The sequence below is a fragment of the Engystomops pustulosus genome, chromosome 4, assembly GCF_040894005.1.
Source record: "Engystomops pustulosus chromosome 4, aEngPut4.maternal, whole genome shotgun sequence".
Lineage (NCBI taxonomy): Eukaryota > Metazoa > Chordata > Amphibia > Anura > Leptodactylidae > Engystomops > Engystomops pustulosus.
In genome coordinates this window covers 155,258,325-155,277,762 of record NC_092414.1, presented here as the reverse complement: position 1 = coordinate 155,277,762, position 19,438 = coordinate 155,258,325, and the positions used below count along the sequence as shown (strand labels likewise).

The following is a 19,438-nucleotide window of genomic DNA, read 5'->3' as shown; positions in this document are numbered from 1 at the left end:
CAGCGCTGCTCCCCTGATGTCCGCGCGGGTCCTCTTCAGGCTTCCGCGCCTGTCTTCTTTCTTCTGCTGGGCGCCGCCATTGTTTTTCTCCCAGGCGGCGCCTAGTATGACGCTCCCAGGCGGCGCCTAGCGGACATCGGGGGAGCAGCGCTACGCATCGGGGCCACCGGAGGGTGAGTATTTAAGTTTTTTTTTTTTTTAATGCTGGGCTCGCTGTATATTACTGGGGCAGGCTGTATATAACTGGGGGCAAGCTGTATACTACTGGGGGCAAGCTGTAAACTACTGGGGGCAAGCTGTAAACTACTGGGGGCAAGCTGTAAACTACTGGGGGCAGGCTGTATACTACTGAGGGCAGGCTGTAAACTACTGGGGGCAGGCTGTATACTACTGGGGCAAGCTGTATACTACTGGGGCAGGCTGTATACTACTGGGGCAGGCTGTATACTACTGGGGGCAAGCTGTAAACTTCTGGGGGCAGGCTGTATACTACTGGGGGCAGGCTGTATACTACTGGGGGCAGGCTGTATACTACTGGGGGCAGGCTGTATACTACTGGGGGCAGGCTGTATACTACTGGGGGCAGGCTGGCTATATACTGGGGGGGTCTGTGACCAATGCATTTCCCACCCTCGGCTTATACTCGAGTCAATAGGTTTTCCCAGTTTTTGATGGTAAAATTAGGGGTCTCGGCTTATACTCGGGTCTGCTTGTACTCGAGTATATACGGTATGTGCACCGTGCAAAAAGGCGCTACAAATGCACCTAGCCTACCCTAAGACACCCTAACTACCACTAAAGAATCAGCGCTATTCAAACATTGCACTGAAAAGTGTGTTTGGGTTCATAAGGGACAGACAGGAGATGGGAAAAACGGAAGACAAGTATGATCCCGCAAGTCAATCACACATGGAATATAAAGGACACAGGAGGAAATAGATAGGGATCAGACAGTGTAATAGTGATTTTGGTGTAACTGTAAAGGTCAGCTCCTCTCTCCAGCGATAACAAACCAAAATGGTGCCGCTGGAGGGTGGAGGAAGGAAATCAGACTTGACTGGCCAATGGAAGCGATCGGCGGGCGGGACTGATCCGATCGGCCAAGTGACGTCAGTAGGAGGTTCTCCTGCCTCCGTCACCCGAGTCCCATTATGATATCACCATGTCATGTGACATGATGACAGGCGATTCACCAGGTGCGCGAATCGTGGGAGCAAGCACCGTACTAGTACAGAGCAGAGCGCCAAGGGATTAACACTACTTCTGGTATGTAATATAGATATTATGAAATATGCTTGTAAAATTGCTCTGAGAATATACTTTACAACGCATGATCTAATAGTACATCACATTGCCATGTTTTAAGATGGCTCATGGCGCTGGCACAGGTCGCAGGTGTTAACCATGGCTGACGGTTTTTAATAACATTCAATTGAAAAAATGCATATATGTAAATGACTAATGAATTACAATACATGTTTATGCTCAGATGAGAATAACCCTTTAGGAGCTGAATGTAAATAATAGTAACACACAATTCCTCAGTGCTAAGAGCAATGAATAAAAGAGGGTTTTTTTCCAGTACAAAAGGAAAAATAGAAAAAAAACTATTCCTATAAACCGGGTAACGGTTACTAACAAGATTGTGGATGTGAACATGATAATATTTGTACAGGTGTGTTTGTCTAAGGAACCTGCAGCTATTTATTTCACGTTTTTGCACTTCAGTTTATTAGTTATGGGAACAAAAATGGCTTCACTATAACAAGTGGTTACATCATGGGATGAATCGCACAAGTCAGGTAGTTTATGTGCTCACTATATCATTAGCTAGAACCAAACTAGTGCATTCATACATGGAGGTTTGTCTACAATGATTTGAATGTTCTGCAAAGACGAATGGGTTTTCACTTTAGGAATGGTAGTAGAGATTTACTATGACTGTTTAAGCTATAGCATTGATCAGTCCATGAATGCAGTGGAAACAATTGATAAACCTAGCTCTCTACTAGACTTTTTAACCTAAGATTTTTAAAGATTAATTTTTAATGGTTTTTCACATCAGTTCTTTTTCTTGTTGTTTCTATCTCCATAGATTACACTGGGATGCTTGTTTAGCAGAGGTGGGAATTCATTGACACACTTTTTATACTTACATCTATCGATGATGTATGCAAATGAGCTCCCTGCTGCATTAACACCTATGGAGCCTGGAGCCCCTCAGACTCATTTGCATACAGTGCTTCATCCTGGTGGTACATGCCCTTTAAGTCCATGGCGATGCGTGACCCATTTGCAGCGTCAGATATTCCTATATTTCATACATTTTTATGAAATGTATGACGCTACCTCACAGAGGGGACTGAATTACAGAAATAATTATGACAACTAGAAACACTAGCTAGCTAGGATGTGAGATGGTTTGACTACTAACTTGCCATGTGATGCTGTGCTGAGGCATTGTGAGATTGATATCAAACCAAATATGTAAAGATGGTTCAAGAAATCTAAAAATCAGGATATACTCATTTGTACAAAGTTGTTCTTTGAACAGAGGAAAGACTCCACTGATGTATAAAAAGGGATTGTGATAAATGCCCCAACATGGGGATTTAGGCTTGGAAAGTAGATTTCCCCTGGAGGTTTTACTTAGCATATCTATAATGTATAGATATGCCATTCCGTGGCAAAACACATGTTGGGGCTGTTTTTCCTCTCTTGGGTCCGTGGTTTGTATGCTCATACTTACTTGTCCTGCTCACTTGTTTACAGATTTTGACCGGATTTAGTCCTACTAAGCACTTTAAGTGATATACAGGATATGTTTACATACGTCTTTTATACGGTTACACCCGGGCCCTTGTAGTTATACTTTTTGTCTGTTTGTTATCCTTTCATCTTGTTTGCCTATTTTTTACAATTGATGTCATTATTTGTATCTAATAAAGTCTACATTGTTTTATACTTTATCAATTTGGTACTCTCATTCTTCTTTGATGGGTTTTTTTATTTATTTAGGGGGCGGTATATGGCCCTAAATTTCTACCCCCCTTTTTTCTGTTTGGTGTTTTATTTTGAGTGTAGTAGAAGGGATTCAATAAGAACATGCAGTGATGTAGGTACATTCTACACCGATACTTGATGTGGAGTAACAGCATCAGTTATATGACATTGTTAAGGAGATTGCACTGGTTTCGGACGCCATTTTGACTACTGTTAGCCATCTTAGATACAGCAGACATGTTCACTGACCACTGTCGAGTTAAATTCATAATTCAAACTTCATTTTATGTAACCTGTTTGCTCACCTGTCAGCTAATACCCTTTGACATTTAATGAGAAGCCAGTCTGTCCTTGATGCTACATTATATTATGATTCTGGAGTCACTTATCTTCTTCTTCTCAGGAAATTAGTATAAACAATATCTGTGTACAAGGTCCCTGAGAACTGAGCACAATTAATAATTTTTTTTTTTTTCCCAGAATGTGCTGATGACCAATGGCTTTGCAGTATACTATTCACCCCTCTTTGATGACTCTTTTGTCTGTGATATTATGCATTTGAGATATTAAACGGGAGAAGATCTTTACATACACTAAGAGACTGACGTGTCTTAGTTTTTATGTTCAAGTTACTGGTACCAGGACAACCATGAAAGGGTTAATTAGGACTCACCTTATAAAAGTCAAGAGGGCTGTTGGGGCCCTGCATAAAAAATCCCTATCAACATAAAGTACTATACTAGGAGTTCCCGTGCAGCTATAGTGCATTATTTACTTACCACTGTAGGTGTAGATAAGTTTAGACTCCATGAATCGCACTTTGAGGTTGTGCAGGACGGCAGGTTCATGCAAATAACTGAGGGCAGTGAGGTCATTTTCTCCTACGAGAATGTCTGGATTTCTAAGAGGAGGTAAACCTTTCTCAATTATATATTTCAGGTCCTGCAAGACAACAATGATATAATTACGGTACTTTACATTTGTTATTTGTGACAAGATTGCTAACAATTTATAAATGCGTATTAGCATGATGGGTATTGACTGTATTGGAATACTTATGTTTCTGGCACTACCTCTAATAACACGCGCCACAGTAGTACAGCACAGTGTCAGTGCAGATGGGTGCCTGCAGCATTTTGTCAACCTTATAAATGCTGTGATTCAATACAGAAGTCGCATTTAAATGGCATTATATGCGACAGGATCTGGCCTTGTAATAGTTTTTTATCGTCTCCTTTCCCTAAAAAGGATGTTTTAAAAATATGCATAAATGTACAAGTCCTCCGGGGGGAGTGTTATTACCTGCACAGCCAGAGCCTGGAGAGGCAACATATCATTATAACATAAAGAAGTCCATAGGGCCAGATCCTGCATCTGGGTGCAAAGTGGATTCTGTCAGTGACGCTGCTTTATAAGGTATGAATCAGATGGAAGATTTCCCATAAAGCCAAATGTCCAAATTGCTGCTTTATAAAAGAATATTTTAATAAAAAGTGATCAACAAGTTGTACAAAAACTTAAAATAGTTTCAATGAAAACATCAGCTGGTCCTCTAAAAAAATGACACCTTATATATGCTACAACCATTGTATCAAAAAATCATAGGTAGGAAATTATGGTATGGAGTGTTTTTTTATCAAAAGAGTATGCATTTTTAAAGGTATTAAAGGGGTTGTCCACTTCCAGCAAATAATTGATATTGTTTGAATAATAAACAGTTATAAAAATGTCCAATATACATCCTTTATCAATTCTTCACAGTTTCCAAGATCTCTTCTTGCTTCCATTTACAGGAAGCTTCATCAATGAATTCCTGTAGATAAACATCGGTTCATGGTCATGTGATGTCACACGGGTGCACAGCTCGTTATAACACACAGCGTAATCAGAGTTGTGTGATGGTAACGAGCCATACACCTGTGTGACTTTACATGACCATGCACCGATATTTATCTACAGGAAGTAAACGATGAAGCTTCCTGTTGAATGCAAGCAACAAGACAGCAAGAAAATCATAACGCAGCAATGGCAAACCTTTTACAGGTCGAGTGCCCAAACTGCAACCCAAAACCTGCACAAAGTGCCAATACAGCAATTCAAGCAGTAACTTATTACAATCTTCTTGCTCCAATGGCTTTCAATGGGCCTAAGGGCACCAATATCTTTGTCAGAACGAGAGGAAATTTGGATTGCCACTGGAGCTTCCATGGACAGCCCCCGGAACAGGAAGATTCAGGGGTAGCACACACGGAGCTCCAATGATAACCTGACTCGTTCCATACCTCCTCTATTTTCCTGCAGTCTCAGGTAGACCCGGATGATTCACATTAAAATAATGCTAAGCATGGCAAGTCTTGGGATATGGAGGAGATTCCCTGTCTGGCGAACTCTACATGGGACAACAGCCTAAGTGCCCACTGAGAGGGCTCTGAGTGCCACCTCTGGCACCCGTGCCTTAGGTTAGCTACCACTGCCATGAGGAATTGATACAGAACTGGAAATAACTTTTCATTACACAAACAATATTAATTATTTGCTGTAATTTGCTTAAAGTAGTCTCTAAAACATAACAAAAATTCTTTGTGATCAGAGGAGTACACCCCAGCTTTATTACACATGCAATGTACTGCAGCGGCTTCATAACATCACTGCACTGGCGCCCAAAACTCCAGACCGGAAGAGGTATATAACTTAGTTTTTTTTTGTTCACGTGGCTCTGAGGGAAAAACTACAGCGGTGGGACACTAAACCACCGGTCCATAAGGATCTGTGAGTGACTTAGTGTCGCTCTTTAAGTGCACCCCAACAGTTTATAAAGTGCACTGCAAAATGCTAGCTAGCTGAATGAACACAAGCAGCGCTTTAAACAAGAGTGGGACAAAATTATTCCAGAGCGATGTGAGAGACTGATAAAGTCATACAGTTATTTCGGCAAAGAGCAGTTCTACATCTATTGATTCATGGGCTGGACTCCATTTTTCACACACAGCTTTTCCATTTTTTGGTTAAATGTAAAAATGAGTCATTTGCCATGTTTCGTTGTTCCTGTAATGTTGTGCAGTAGTATTCCCTACAACATAGAGGGTAAAACCCCCCAGAGCAGGTAAGTTTGCACTGTGTGCGTCATTTTGGTCATTTTTATCCATGGCAGGGTGTGTGTGTGTGTCTACATCCCATGAGGATCTGTCCTTGGAGTGGATTACACTGTACACAAATGACAGAAGATTACATTTTGACATCATTCCTTACAGAGCCATCTTCCAGACGTAAATGAAGCACATTGTCCCCTATCTTCAGGTCTTTAGTAATCTCAGCAGATTTCCAAACTTCATCTGTATCCGGGATCCACACCCGATTATACTGTAACACAAAGGGAACAATATTGGTAAGATAAGTGAACTATATAATGTGACAAGTCTGCATTTCTTGATTTTGGTTATATAAGCACGGTAATACAACCCTCCAACCCCTCAGTCAGAAAATAGTTTCCACCAGACATTCAGTTCCTGCATTACCAGTTTTCTCAGATTTATCAAAGAAAAACTTGCAATCAATTACTGTCAGTAGTTACTTTCTAGGACAGATGTCGCTTCACTACAAAGAGTTACCAGACAAGCACATAACTACATCCGGTGTAAATCATCTAATATCTAGAGGGAGTAGTTAATGGCCCGGTTATATATGTTATACTGTGAGGCCAAGGCCATAATAATGGTGGTTTTCTTCTGAGACTCATTTGTGGGTCTTGCATTGCAAAGGACAAAATCTGTCAGCAGAAGCCCCACATTACAAGTCACCATGTGCTGCAGATTTCTTTATACAGAACATTTTCTGTGACCGTATGTACTGTATGATCTAACCAGCCACATGCACTGTTCAGTACACGATAAAACCTGCCATTATTGATCATTTTTAGGAATTAATTTTGGTCTTAAATGGGCTTATGTCTAACTATTAAAGTGCTTGTAATCCTGGTGTAATTAGTCAATATCCTTAGAGATCCAGACTCCTCCATTGGTAAATGGTACAGTTCATGCGAATATTAATCCTTCATAAACCCAACCTCACAAGTCAACACTAAGCTGTTTACACAATGCGGCACATTGCGGTACACCCTCCCTTATCACACTTTACACTGTCATGTCTCACACACTGTCTTTAGATTAGTCATAACCCAAATCCTATATTTAATACTACATCACTTGTTTTCACCCATCAACACCGACATAATGACCTTGTTACCTGCATGTTTAGGATGGTCTCACCTTGTCAACTATGCATTTATTTTTATGCTTTCTACCAGATAATGATCATATACTGTATACCACATAGACAATGCAATTCATATAAGTAATTAACAGTAATATTTATGTCAACTAAAAGCGCCTTACATACGACCCCTAGTTACAAACGGACCTCTGGATATTTGTAAATTACTGTACTTTAGCCCCAGGTTACAAACAGCTGTAACAGTTATTAAAGGTGTCTGATATTAAGCTTTACTGTCAATCCTGGTTCTTATGACAATCCAACATTTTGAAAATCACAGAGGCCAAAAAAATTCTGTCTGGGGTTACAATTATAAAATATACAGTTCCGACTTACATACAAATTCAACTTAAGAACAAACCTACAGCACCTATCTTTTATGTAACCCGGGGACTGCCTGTACCTGCTTTCCAGGTAATACCACTTCTTATGATGCATTTTGCTAATGTTTACATTTTTCTAACAATAAATGTAGAAGAAGAAACCCTTTATAAAGTTCCCCTCTCCTTCCTGTAGAATTTCTTCTATATAACATGAAACAAAAAGCAAGCACTGACAGTAGTCTGTGCCTCATATGCACATTAGAGGATCTGTTTCACTCTTCAATGATGGCGTCCAGGCTTTGAGATCACCCAAATGCGCATTAGGTGATTTGTTACGAACCACATGGTACATCATTACTTTATGGGGCGTGCACAGTTATCCTATTCATCCGGGACTCTACAGTCGGCAGCACGTGGGGGAATTTTTCTATAATCATATTGTATTGTTAACACATTGGGGCAGATTTATCAAGCAGTCTGATAGTCAGAATATTTCAAGTTGCCCATGGAAACCAATCACAGCTCCCCTTTAAAATATTCATGAGCACTGGTAAAATTAAAGCTGAGCTGTGATTGGTTGCCATGGGCAACCGGAAATATTCTGACTTTCAGACTGATTGATAAATCTGCCCCATTGTTCTCACTATACACGATTATTGTTATATTTAATTGTATGCATATAAGGATATTTATACACAAAGTATGCACTTAATGAAGCCGAGTGTTATAACATTTACCTCTACATCTACAGCACAGTTGAAAAAAATGTATAAGCTTATTCATTTTGCAATCACAATGATGTCATTTCCTCTTTATATACCCTTTCATTTGCACTTCTCACTTGCTGGAGAAAGCCTCTTTTAACACTGAATAAAGCATACATAAATATATATGTGTGTATATGTATTTTTACATTCGATGCTCTTTAAGAAAAGCTTGTAAATGACCTAATCTTAGGTCTGGCACTCAGAATATTTGATCCAACTCTTGGTACCACCAATGTCATTAGAAAGGCACTACAGCATGTTCGAGGCTTACCTTGGTCTGTCTACCTGCACATCATACATATAATAGTGTAGGTATTCTACATACACCCAAGTAGATGGACAGTAAATGGGTTGTAACACTCACCAAAGCATTGCAGACCCTTATAGTCCGCTGGCAAATGCTAAAAATACCTAAATATAAAAATTCTCCTGGAGTAGCTCTGAGCTGTGGTGTTATACAGTTTTGGAAGGTTAGGACATAACATTCTCTCCAGTAACTGGTATTTCATAGCCAAGAAATCCCACCCTACATTTCTGTCACTTTCTGACATTACAGGAAGTTCCTAACATAAATATGTTGGTTCATGTTGGCAAAAAAGGAAACCTAATCCATTTCAAGGGAATTCATGAGACACCATGAACAATACATATCACATAACTAGCTGGGTTGTGTGCAGGTGTTCTTGGAAAGACAAGCCTGATGTTTTCCTGGGTTTATCATAAGATGGAGTTACCTTATGGTTCTGTTGCAGGAGATCAGTATGGAGCATTAAGGCAGAGTCCTAGGTCAGCAGCCGCCTGGCAGGAACATGTAGCGCTATGAGCCTGGCACATCCTGGACAAGACTTTATATGTTCTAACGCTGTGAACACCTGTGCAGTCTGATCGCTTTATTAGCTAAATAAATATAATATAATCCCTTCAGCTTTTTTATGGCCTCACCATAACATCCTCTAGATCTCTGATCAATTGCTGTCATGTTCCTATTTAGTCAAGAAGCTACAAAAATGTCAACCTAAAAAAGCCTCCTGATGATTACTGACACACTGGGGACAGAGGAAGAGTCTGCTGGAAACTCCAGGCAATCACTGCGTGTTTTTCCCTTGTAAATCTCCTATGACTGACAGAGATAGCAGCCTATCAGTACAAGTCTTTGGGGGTAAACATATCCAAAAAAACCCCAAAACACTGATGCCATAGTCATCAAGATCCGGAAGTGGTGGTCGTATCAAAGGACGACTATCTAGTTTCTAACGGACAACATGGCTACATTTATAGGAAATTATCTTCACACAGGAACATTCTTTAATAGCATCCAATTGAAGAAGTTGATATATGAAATTTAATGTGAATGTCCAGATGAGAATATTCCTTTAGGAAATCAAGTTGTTTAACATATCTGCCCAGCTCCTCCTGCTCTATAACATTCTGCCAGCAAATTTGCTGCATTTTCGTGGCGACAAACTTCCTCTAAGCCCCAGGCCTTGCTTATCTCCATCTCCATCAGCAAATCTCAAGTGAAATATAGAACAGATGAATATTTACCCTTATGTGTTCTGCAGGATTTTTACAACAAAAACGCAATTTTGCTAAAAGCTTAAAGTTGATAATTGTGAACGATTTTGAAATTGTTGCCGTGGAAGAGAAGCTTTTTCCCTCAATAAAATATTGAGTGGTTTCCTATTTTCACCTGAACTATTCGCTTCTGAATTTGCTTCAAGGGTTACTTTTCCTAAACAATAGACTAACTGCAAAATGCCTAGATCACTGCACCAATTTTTTATGTCCCATCTATATTATTGGTGTCTTTTTAAGGGGTTATTCCATATTTTCTTTTATTAATCATCTATTCTTAGGATAGGTCATTTATATATCAGGTGGGACCCTTTCTACAATCAGTTGCTGAATAGACATCAGAAAATGAAATAATGCTGTGGATTTTTCATCAAGCAAAGCACCATAGAATGTTTGGTGGTTGTGCTTGGTATTGCAGCTCAGCCCTAAACAGGCCATGTCACTGATGGACATGACATGACAAGTCTGTAAAGCAGAAACTTCATGTAGTCGTGCACTGCAACTACTTCATAAAGTTAGTAAGTGGGGGCACCAGGTGTATGACCCCCCCCCCCCCAAAAAAAAAAAAACTGATAGCGACTATCTATCCTAAGCGTAGGTGATAGAAAAAATATCTCCTCAAATACTATTTCAGCCATTTCTATAGTGGATAGCTGAAGGTTCTTCAAAGCCTTCCATCAGGGCTTTATCTCCCAAAACAAACTTAGCAGGCCATTTCTTCCAACTTTCCCCATCCTTACCATCCTAGATACCTGCTATCAACTAGTCAGGGGAGACTTAGGAGGACCCATTAGATCAGTGGTCCAAAACCGTCTCCCGTGCCCTGGCCATTAAACATCTACTACCATGCCACAGCCTTGGTCACAAAGTGAAACAGGTAGGGGGGGGGTGATGTCCTCATACAGGTAGAAACTGCAGCTCAGGAACTACAGACAGCAGTACATAGCATCTTGTATGTTTACTCTTCAGTCCTCTCTTCCCTCAAGACCTGGTCTCATAAAGTTCTGTATTTGCTGGGTCAGGATCTGTAGCTCTACTGGTCAGATGAAAGTATAGCACTTTGATTTCATAGATTACCACTTTACCTACAATGACGTGGGGAGACGGGTCAGTTCAAGGTTTATTGGGTGTCCAGGGAAAGAATTGGAGAAGAACTGGGTGCCCACACTGTAACCCAATATCCATTATTTAATCCAATGTGCCAACTCGACAATTTAAAAGAAATCTACCATCAAAATCCATCATGATAAACCAGGGACACTTACACACAGATAGAATCTTCTTATATTTGTTATCTATGGCCTCCTTCCTTCTAAAATGAACTTTTTGAAAAATATATTTTTTTATTTTTTGCTAATGAGCCTAATGGGCTCCAAAGCCTCTCTTTGCTGACGATTCCCAGGCTCTTACAATGAGCAGAACATGTCTAACAGTTCCCTTGCTCTCTCACCTTCTGCTCATTGTAACAGCCTGTGAAGTTACGGAACTGAAGGGCTCTGGAAATACCCCCAGAGCCCTTCATGCTCATTAGCATAATTAGCATAAAAAGCTGATTTTAGAAAGAAGAAGGCCATGGATAACAAATATAAGAAGAATCCCACAGTGACAGTGCCTGGATCTATGAGTAAGTGTCCCTGGTTTATGATGATGGATTTTCATGGTAGATTTCCTTTAAGCAGCATTGTATTGCTAACTTGCTCCTTGCTCTGCTTCAACTAAATTATCAGTGAAAAAAAGGAGAGATAATTTGGATTATCATTGTAGCATCTCTCCAATAATAATGTGACACTGTCCTTATCTTCTCACTCTTCCTGTAGTCCCAGGTAACCCAGGATATGTTGCTTTAAAATATCACTAAGTGTGGAACCTCCTAGACTGGGGGAGGGCTTGAGTCTGGCGAACTCTGTGCTAGGGCTAAGGCCTAAGTGCCCACAGATCAGGCCTCTGAGTACCACCTCTGACACCTGTACCATAGGAACGCCACCACTGGCCTTGATTTTTAGTGTTGTTGAAAGCAAGAAATGTTCAGACTGTGATATGAAAACCAACGGAACCCAATTTAATAAGATATGACAAGGGTTTTCTGGGTATACTGAGACTCTCACATAGGGAAAATAAAAAATATTCTCTGTGCTGTGAGCTACATACTAAAAGGACATCTACCATCAGATTACCTGACCTTAGAACAACAGTTCTTTGTAGAAATAACACTTTTTAAAAAATGCAAATGAGCCTAGGGCACTCTGCTGAGCACCTCTTGGCTCTGCCAATAATTATTTTATTATCAGCTGACTGGCTCCGCCTACACTGAGTTGAGAGAGCTGGTGACGTCACCGGCCCTCCTTCTGCAACCGGGCGATCATAGCAGAATGTAGAGAGGGAACGCTATGAGCACACATAGCACGAGAATGGAAGAGGGGGAGCTGATGACGTCACCGGCTGTCTTAGCGCAGTGTGGGCGTGCCATTCGGTCAAGGGGCATGAATAAAATACTTATCGGCTCTTAAAAAGCTTTATCTCTACAAAATGCTGCGGTTATGAAACATACTAAAAGAAATTTATAGCTGTTGGAAACGGGAAGGTGAGTAGTAAGCATCTATCATCAGGTCATCAGATGTCCATTAATATATAAAATATATAAAATGTTCAAAAACCGTAAAATCAAAACCTACCTACCAAATATGGATATATAGATCCACTAGAACTGTGCAACCTTAAAATAAAGATGGCAAGCAGAATAATATGGGCTAAATCTGTAAATGCTGTGGACATTTTATTAATGAGTGGGACTCTGCTTTGGACATTTCATTAGGGAGGGGAGACTGCTGCTGCACATTTCATTAATGGGGGTCTTTGCTGTGGACATTTCATATCAGGGGGCATAAAAAAAGGGGGCAGCTGCTGGAAAGGGGAATATTAGACTATGGTATGTGGGAAATGGCACATTATATGGTTTGGGGTTAGATATGGAGCATTTGCGGGGCAACCACTTTTTTCGCAGGGACCATGGTAAGGGGTATATCCAACCCAGTCCCTGGAAACAAAAAGTTTGGGGATCACTGGTGCAAAGGATAGGCCAGCAGAAGTCATCAGAATGAGAACCGCTAAGCCACCCAGTAAATGGACCGGATAAGTATTTACCTCTATGGGACTGCATAGGATCAGCAGCTCAACAGAACTGAATAGAGCACTTGTACATGGCTGTGTCACTCAAAATACTGATAGAAAATACTTTAATTTTTGCAGGACAACCCATTTAAACATACCTTTGTGTATGTATATCAGTATCAGCATAAGTGTATAAAATACTAACAGCAGAGAGCGCTCTGGGTAAAGGACCGCCCTCAGAGCACTTGAATGACCTGTAGCCCAGGATTAAATGTTGCTTTTCTGTACAACTTACAAGAAGGTTTTCTTAAAGAATTTACCCTGGATCCTACCCAGTAATGGTACTACAGTACTTTTACTATTATCAAAATTTGCTAAACTCTGGTAGTGTATGATCCATTGTAATTCTTTATTTAACTAGATTTATATTTGTAATATTGAGAGAAAATAAAGTCTTGCCAATGTAATTGAACTGGTCACTATGTACACTCGTGGACAAAATTGTTGGTACCCCTTGTTAATGGAAGAAAAACCCACAAAGGTCACAGAAATAACTTAAATCTGAAAAAAGTTAAAATAAATGACACTTCTATGAAAATGAACAAATGAATAGCAGACATTGCTTTATAGCTTTGCTACAACAGAATTAAAAAGAATAAAACTCATGAACAGAAATAATGGTTCCCCTTCGTGAGCAAAAGGACGTGTTAAATCAAGGTGTGTCCACTAATTAGCATCAGAGGTGTCTGTAATGAACTCCTCAACTGTGCTGTTTGGTGACATGGTGTGTGGAGAGTTGTCTCAGGAGCTTAGAAAAATAAGTATAGACAAGCATGTTAACCGTAAAGGTTATAAGACCATCTCCAAGCAGCTTGATGTTCCTGGTACTACAGTTACACAGATTATTCAGTAATCTAAGACTTTAGCAACCTCCCTGAAAGTGGCCACAGGAGGAAAATGCATGACAAATCAAAGAGACAAACAATACTAATTGTAAAAAAAAGAGACCAGAAAAACTTTTAACGAGACTAAATGTGAACTTCAAACTGAAAGAACATCAATGTCAGATCGCACCATCTGTTGTTGTTTCAGCCAATATGGACTCAATGGGAGACGACCAAAGAGGACACCATTTCTGAAAACCAATCGTAAAAACTGAAGACTGGAATTTGCAAAAACTACATGATGACAAGCCACAAAGAATGTCTTATGGACAGATGAGACTAAAATCTAAATTTTTGAAAAGGCACATCGTCTCTATGATGGAAAGATGAAATATATCTTGAAAAGAACCCTACGTGAAGCATGGAGAAGGCTGTTCTGGGGCTGCTTTGCTGCGTCTGGCACAGGGTGTCTTGAATGTGTGCAGGGTACAATGAAACCTCAAGGGACTATCAAGCGATTCTAGAGAGAAATGTGCTGCCCAGTGTCAAGAAGTTTGGTCTCAGTCACAGGTCATGGGTCTTGCAACAGGGTAATGACCCAAAACACAGATAAAAACACCCAAGAACCGCTAAGAAGAAAACACTGGACTATTCTGAGGTGGCCGTCTATGAGCACGGACCTAAATCGTATTGAGCATCTTTACTCATGAGGAGCGGCCCAAATACCTGTTGAGAGGAGCAGGAGTCTCATTGACAATCACAGAAATTGTGTGATTGCAAAGGTTGTGCAACAAAATATTAAGTTAAGGAAACCATCATTATCATGAGTTTTTATTCTGTTAAAGCCTGGTGGAAAAGCAATGTCTGCCTTTCATTAGTTCATTTCCATAGAAATGTAATTTATTTTAACTTTTGTCAGATTTCAGTTATTTCTGTGACTACTGTGGGTTATTCTTTCATTAAGAGGGGCACCAACAATTTTGCCCACGTGTGCATATATAGTCCAACCTATATGGCAGGACATTATAGAGCAGCAGGAGCTGAGTAGGTTTATACATGGTTAAGTTCAAAAAGTTCCATTATAACTCATTTATTTATATCTCTGCTCATCCTTAAGTTAGTAACTACCAACTACCTGGTCAACTACCTGGTGCTGCTCTATAATGAATCTGTACATGCAGCCTTTTATGTCTTATGCTGTGAAGAATATTATTATATGGGATGTTGTCATTGTGGTGAAACGTACAGTATATTTTTATGTTGCAATATTTCTGAACAATGAAATTTTTTTAGAAGAAAAAAACGTTTTTATTAATTGAGCAGCTTCCTCCTCTGACAATTTAGATGAAAGAGTTTCTACTAATCATGACATCCAAATAGTATCACAATTAAAGGCGGTCCCCTACTTAAGAACACTCAACTTACAGACGACCACTAGTTACAAACGGACCTCTGGATATTGGTAATTTATTGTACTTTAGTCCTAGGCTACAATAATCAGCTGTAGCAGTTATCACAGGTGTCTGTAATGAAGCTTTAGTGTTAATCCTGATTCTTATGACAACCCAACATTTTTAAAATCCAATTGTCACAGAGACCAAAAAAGTTCTGGCTGGGATTACAATGATAAAATATACAGTTCCGACTTACATACAAATTCAACTTAAGAACAAACCTACAGACCCTATCTTGTATGTAACCCGGGGACTGCCTGTATTTCAGTCATTATAGAAAGAGCAAGGATATCAATTGCAACCATTCACCCACATCACATGTGCACAGCTTTAGTGCCCACATTTGCTTCTGTGCCTACAGGGTTATTTTCATTGGTTTATATATTCTATGGTGATACAATAGGATGAACAATACATGTAGATATTATGCTATATTTGAGGCATAATCATAATTGTTTGTCAAAATTTGGTGAATATATATATATATATATATATATATATATATATATATATATATATATATATATACACACATACACAAATATTGCAGCAAAAACATGTCAAAAAGAGATATAAGAATTATTTCCTACTAATTGTTTGCCACGAGGCTCAAGATTAATCCACTAGATATCAATGCTAGATCCCCAACTAGTCTGCTTCTGGCACCAGTGCTCCTGCACTGCGGATGTACCTGGACTATAGAGCACAGGGAATAGGAGGCAGGCATTGGTTTTACACTTTTCCCTTTTACCTGAGTTTATGTGTGTGGGGGGAGGGGGGGTCTTACAATAGAGCCATTTATGACCGACCATAATAGTAATAATAATATAGTCACAGGTTGTGATGGTGACATGAATAATGTATTAAGATGCTTCCTTGCTCTAGTGGACACAGGGAGGAGGCAGACAGAATAAAATTCTACAAAAGGATAGTTTACTGCATTGTTCTGACATTTTTCTCATAAAATTTTAAATAAAAAATGATACAGGCAGTCCCCGGGTTACATACAAGATAGGGTCTATAGGTTTGTTCTTAAGTTGAATTTGTATGTAAGTCGGAACTGTACATTTTATCATTGTAGTCCCAGACAGAACTTTTTTGGTCTCTGTGACAATTGGATTTTAAAAATGTTGGATTGTCATAAGAATCAGGATTAACAATAAAGATTCATTACAGACGCCTGTGATAACTGTTACAGCTGTTTATTGTAGCCTAGGACTAAAGTACAATAAATTACCAATATCCAGAGGTCCGTTTGTAACTAGGGGTCGTATGTAAGTCGAGTGTTCTTAAGTAGGGGATCGCCTGTAATTGCCTCCATTTCGGGCCAATCTATATCCATTTAGAAACTATCAATACTGGACTTTAAGCAAGTGACACTGGCACCGGGGTAAGTACTGTACTCTTCTTGTTACCATTCCAGCTCCCAGGGGGGTTTCCGAAAGTCTAAGATAAACCTATTAACAACTCAGTAACCTTTCTTTTTTATATTTAGGGGGTTGTCTGATGTCTAAAAACAAAGGTAATATGGATTTTACGAAATCAAACATATCAGGGGCAATCAGGTAGGTTGTGTTATTCAGCATTTTGATGATGGATGGGCAGTCCTGGAGTACAGCAGACAGCCCACCTGACACATAGGGAGTGGCAATGCCCACCTGATAATAATCTAATTTGCATATCAGATCAACTGTGCCAGAATCAGTGGTGTGGAATGATACAGATAGTTGGTGTGTATCGCATGCTGAAAGTCGCCATGTCTGGAGGATTTATGAAGATTGTAGGTGGAGATAAAGGTGGGTACATTATAGATCTACCATAATCTGCACCAGAAAACTGATGCAGGTTATAGCTGAAATCCATGTCAGTCCCTAATTGGTGCAGATTTGAATTGTCACAAAGAATGTGATAGAATGTGGCAGGAGTAATCCCCCGCCTGTCCTAGGTTACCTTCACATTTCATTGTAGCCCTCTGTTGTGTGGATTTGAATTTCTGACTTGTTCTTACAATGGAGGCTTAGGACATATCCCACTGTACATACAGTGGATACATTGTCCTATTCCTTCCCCCTGAAAGCAGGAGGAGTGAACATCTGTAGCAATCAGTGATTGGCTGCTGCCAATGCTCAGGGCATTTCCCCAGTGATGTCACTGTCCTTATATGGACAACTACATCACTGGAAACCTCTCATAGATTACACTCAGCAGAGGCCCGGGGAGGGTTGCAATACTTTGCATCCGTCCCCCATAGGCTATTATGACCTCCGCTGAGCCTGTATGTCGCTCAGCAGGAGGAAGCAGAATGAAAAGACTACGCTTGCTGTGTTTCTCCATCCAGCGTTTCCTCCTGGATGGGTGTTAAAAAGGATGTCTCCCTCTGCAAGTATATGTCTATGGGTATGCTGGGAGCTTTCCTTGGATATATGCTGAATGTATCATAAAAGCGACATGTGAATGTAGCCTCAGGATGTTGACACTTGACTAGAGCAGCATGGTTTGTCCAGTTTATTAAAATAGATTTAATCCCATACGATTCATTACTTACCTATGTGATTCTTATGTCAGGTACCTAATGGTTGGGGGTGTCAGGAGTTGCTCTCCCCCCTTCATCTGACATTAGTGATAGGTCATCAATATAAAAAGTCTAATGTGAATGGTTTGTGGGGTCATCATTCAGTATGACAGGGGTGTTAGGCTACTTGAACGCCATATGCAGCTCCGCTCTTGTGGACCATGGTTTGCTTCCCATGTGTCTTACCCGGATGAGCTCCACTCACATGCCAATGCCACTGTCCAGGACACAAACATGAGCTGAAATAGGTGCAATGGCTGCAATGGGCAGTCGTCTTATGCATGGGGCAGGGGAGTGCACTGCTGTGTGCATGATCCCATAGCAATATAAGAGGACGAGAGCTCAATGCTGAATAAACGGCTACCAAACATCCCAAATACTACACCGTGTGCAGGCAGCCTATGATACAGTAAATGTGATCTGCTGGAAGTTTCTGTCATAAATATGATTAAAGCAACTAAACATTCGGGTTGGTATCTAACGCCAGTGGTGGTGAGTAGCTGTATGCCCAGATGGCCACTACTGGCCGGTATGGCAGCAGGGGGTACAGCTTATTGAAAATAAATGGTCAGTTATCCATGACAATCACAGGATAAGGATGTGATAAATGTCTGTGTGAATGAGCCCTAAGGGTTTGCAGAAGGGGTTGTGGAAGGATCGGGCATCGGCGTAACATCTACCTGTTACAATGGCGTCCCCCCCAATACCCTAAGTGACAGCACTAGGGTGACCTCATGATTACCTACATTTAGGACTTACAGTAATCTGTCAGTGACTGCGCTGCACCTGATGATCTCTCCCCCACTAGTCCATATGCCCGATCATGTGTGCAGATACACTGCATACATGTATATAATCATATGTCACCAACATAGTCCAAGGTGTTGTACAGAGATTGTCACCAGGACAGAATCGTGCTGCAGATCGTGCAGGATTGTAATATCTGGGATGGGGGTAGATAGGAGCCTGTGGTGTCACCTGTAGTGACAGCAGGACCTCCAGCACTGAGCCAGGGATCACACACCTGACACAGGCCACTGCCCCTTCAAGGAAACTTTCTCAGTCACCGGCTGGAAGAAAGTCCTGAGGAGCGGAGAACAATGGGGCCGTTACCTGTGTGTACAGCTCTGCCAGCGCCATGGTGATCGTCCCGGGGGTCCGTCCGCTCTTACCGCCGTCCAGAGCCGCGCTGCTCCCGAGGGGCTGCCCAGTGCGCGTGCACGACCCCGCTAGCCTGCCGCGGGAGCGCGCCTCCCCTGTCCCGGCACCTGAGCGGGTGTGGCGGCCCCGGCAGAGATGACTGTACAGTCACCGCTCTGCACCTGCTTAAAGGGACAAGCACCGAAGCTGAGGGGCGCTCTATGGCACCATACTCCTGCAGTGCACCTGTAGTGCCTTATACACCTGCAGTGCACCTCTAGTACCACCCTCTCTAAATGGAGGGTGGACCCAAGACACCCCAGTCCAGGCATCCAGGGGTGTC

The 19,438-nt window shown here is 40.9% G+C and overlaps 1 protein-coding gene across 2 annotated transcripts in view; it reads right to left on the bottom strand.

The window, feature by feature from the left end:
* Positions 1 to 19,227, bottom strand: part of MYO5C (myosin VC) — an 83,886-nt gene extending 64,659 nt beyond the window's left edge. Inside the window, exons 1-3 of one of the 2 annotated variants that reach the window (XM_072148207.1) lie at positions 19,069 to 19,227; positions 6,253 to 6,363; positions 3,783 to 3,945 (exon numbers count right to left, since the gene is read on the bottom strand). In XM_072148207.1, the coding sequence (XP_072004308.1) occupies positions 3,783 to 3,945; positions 6,253 to 6,363; positions 19,069 to 19,095 (301 nt within the window). In that variant the 5' untranslated portion in view covers positions 19,096 to 19,227. Of the gene's footprint in view, positions 1 to 3,782; positions 3,946 to 6,252; positions 6,364 to 9,096; positions 9,242 to 19,068 lie in introns of those variants that run through there. The other variant, XM_072148206.1, reaches the window with a different exon arrangement.
* Between the last annotated feature and the right edge of the window lie 211 nt (positions 19,228 to 19,438).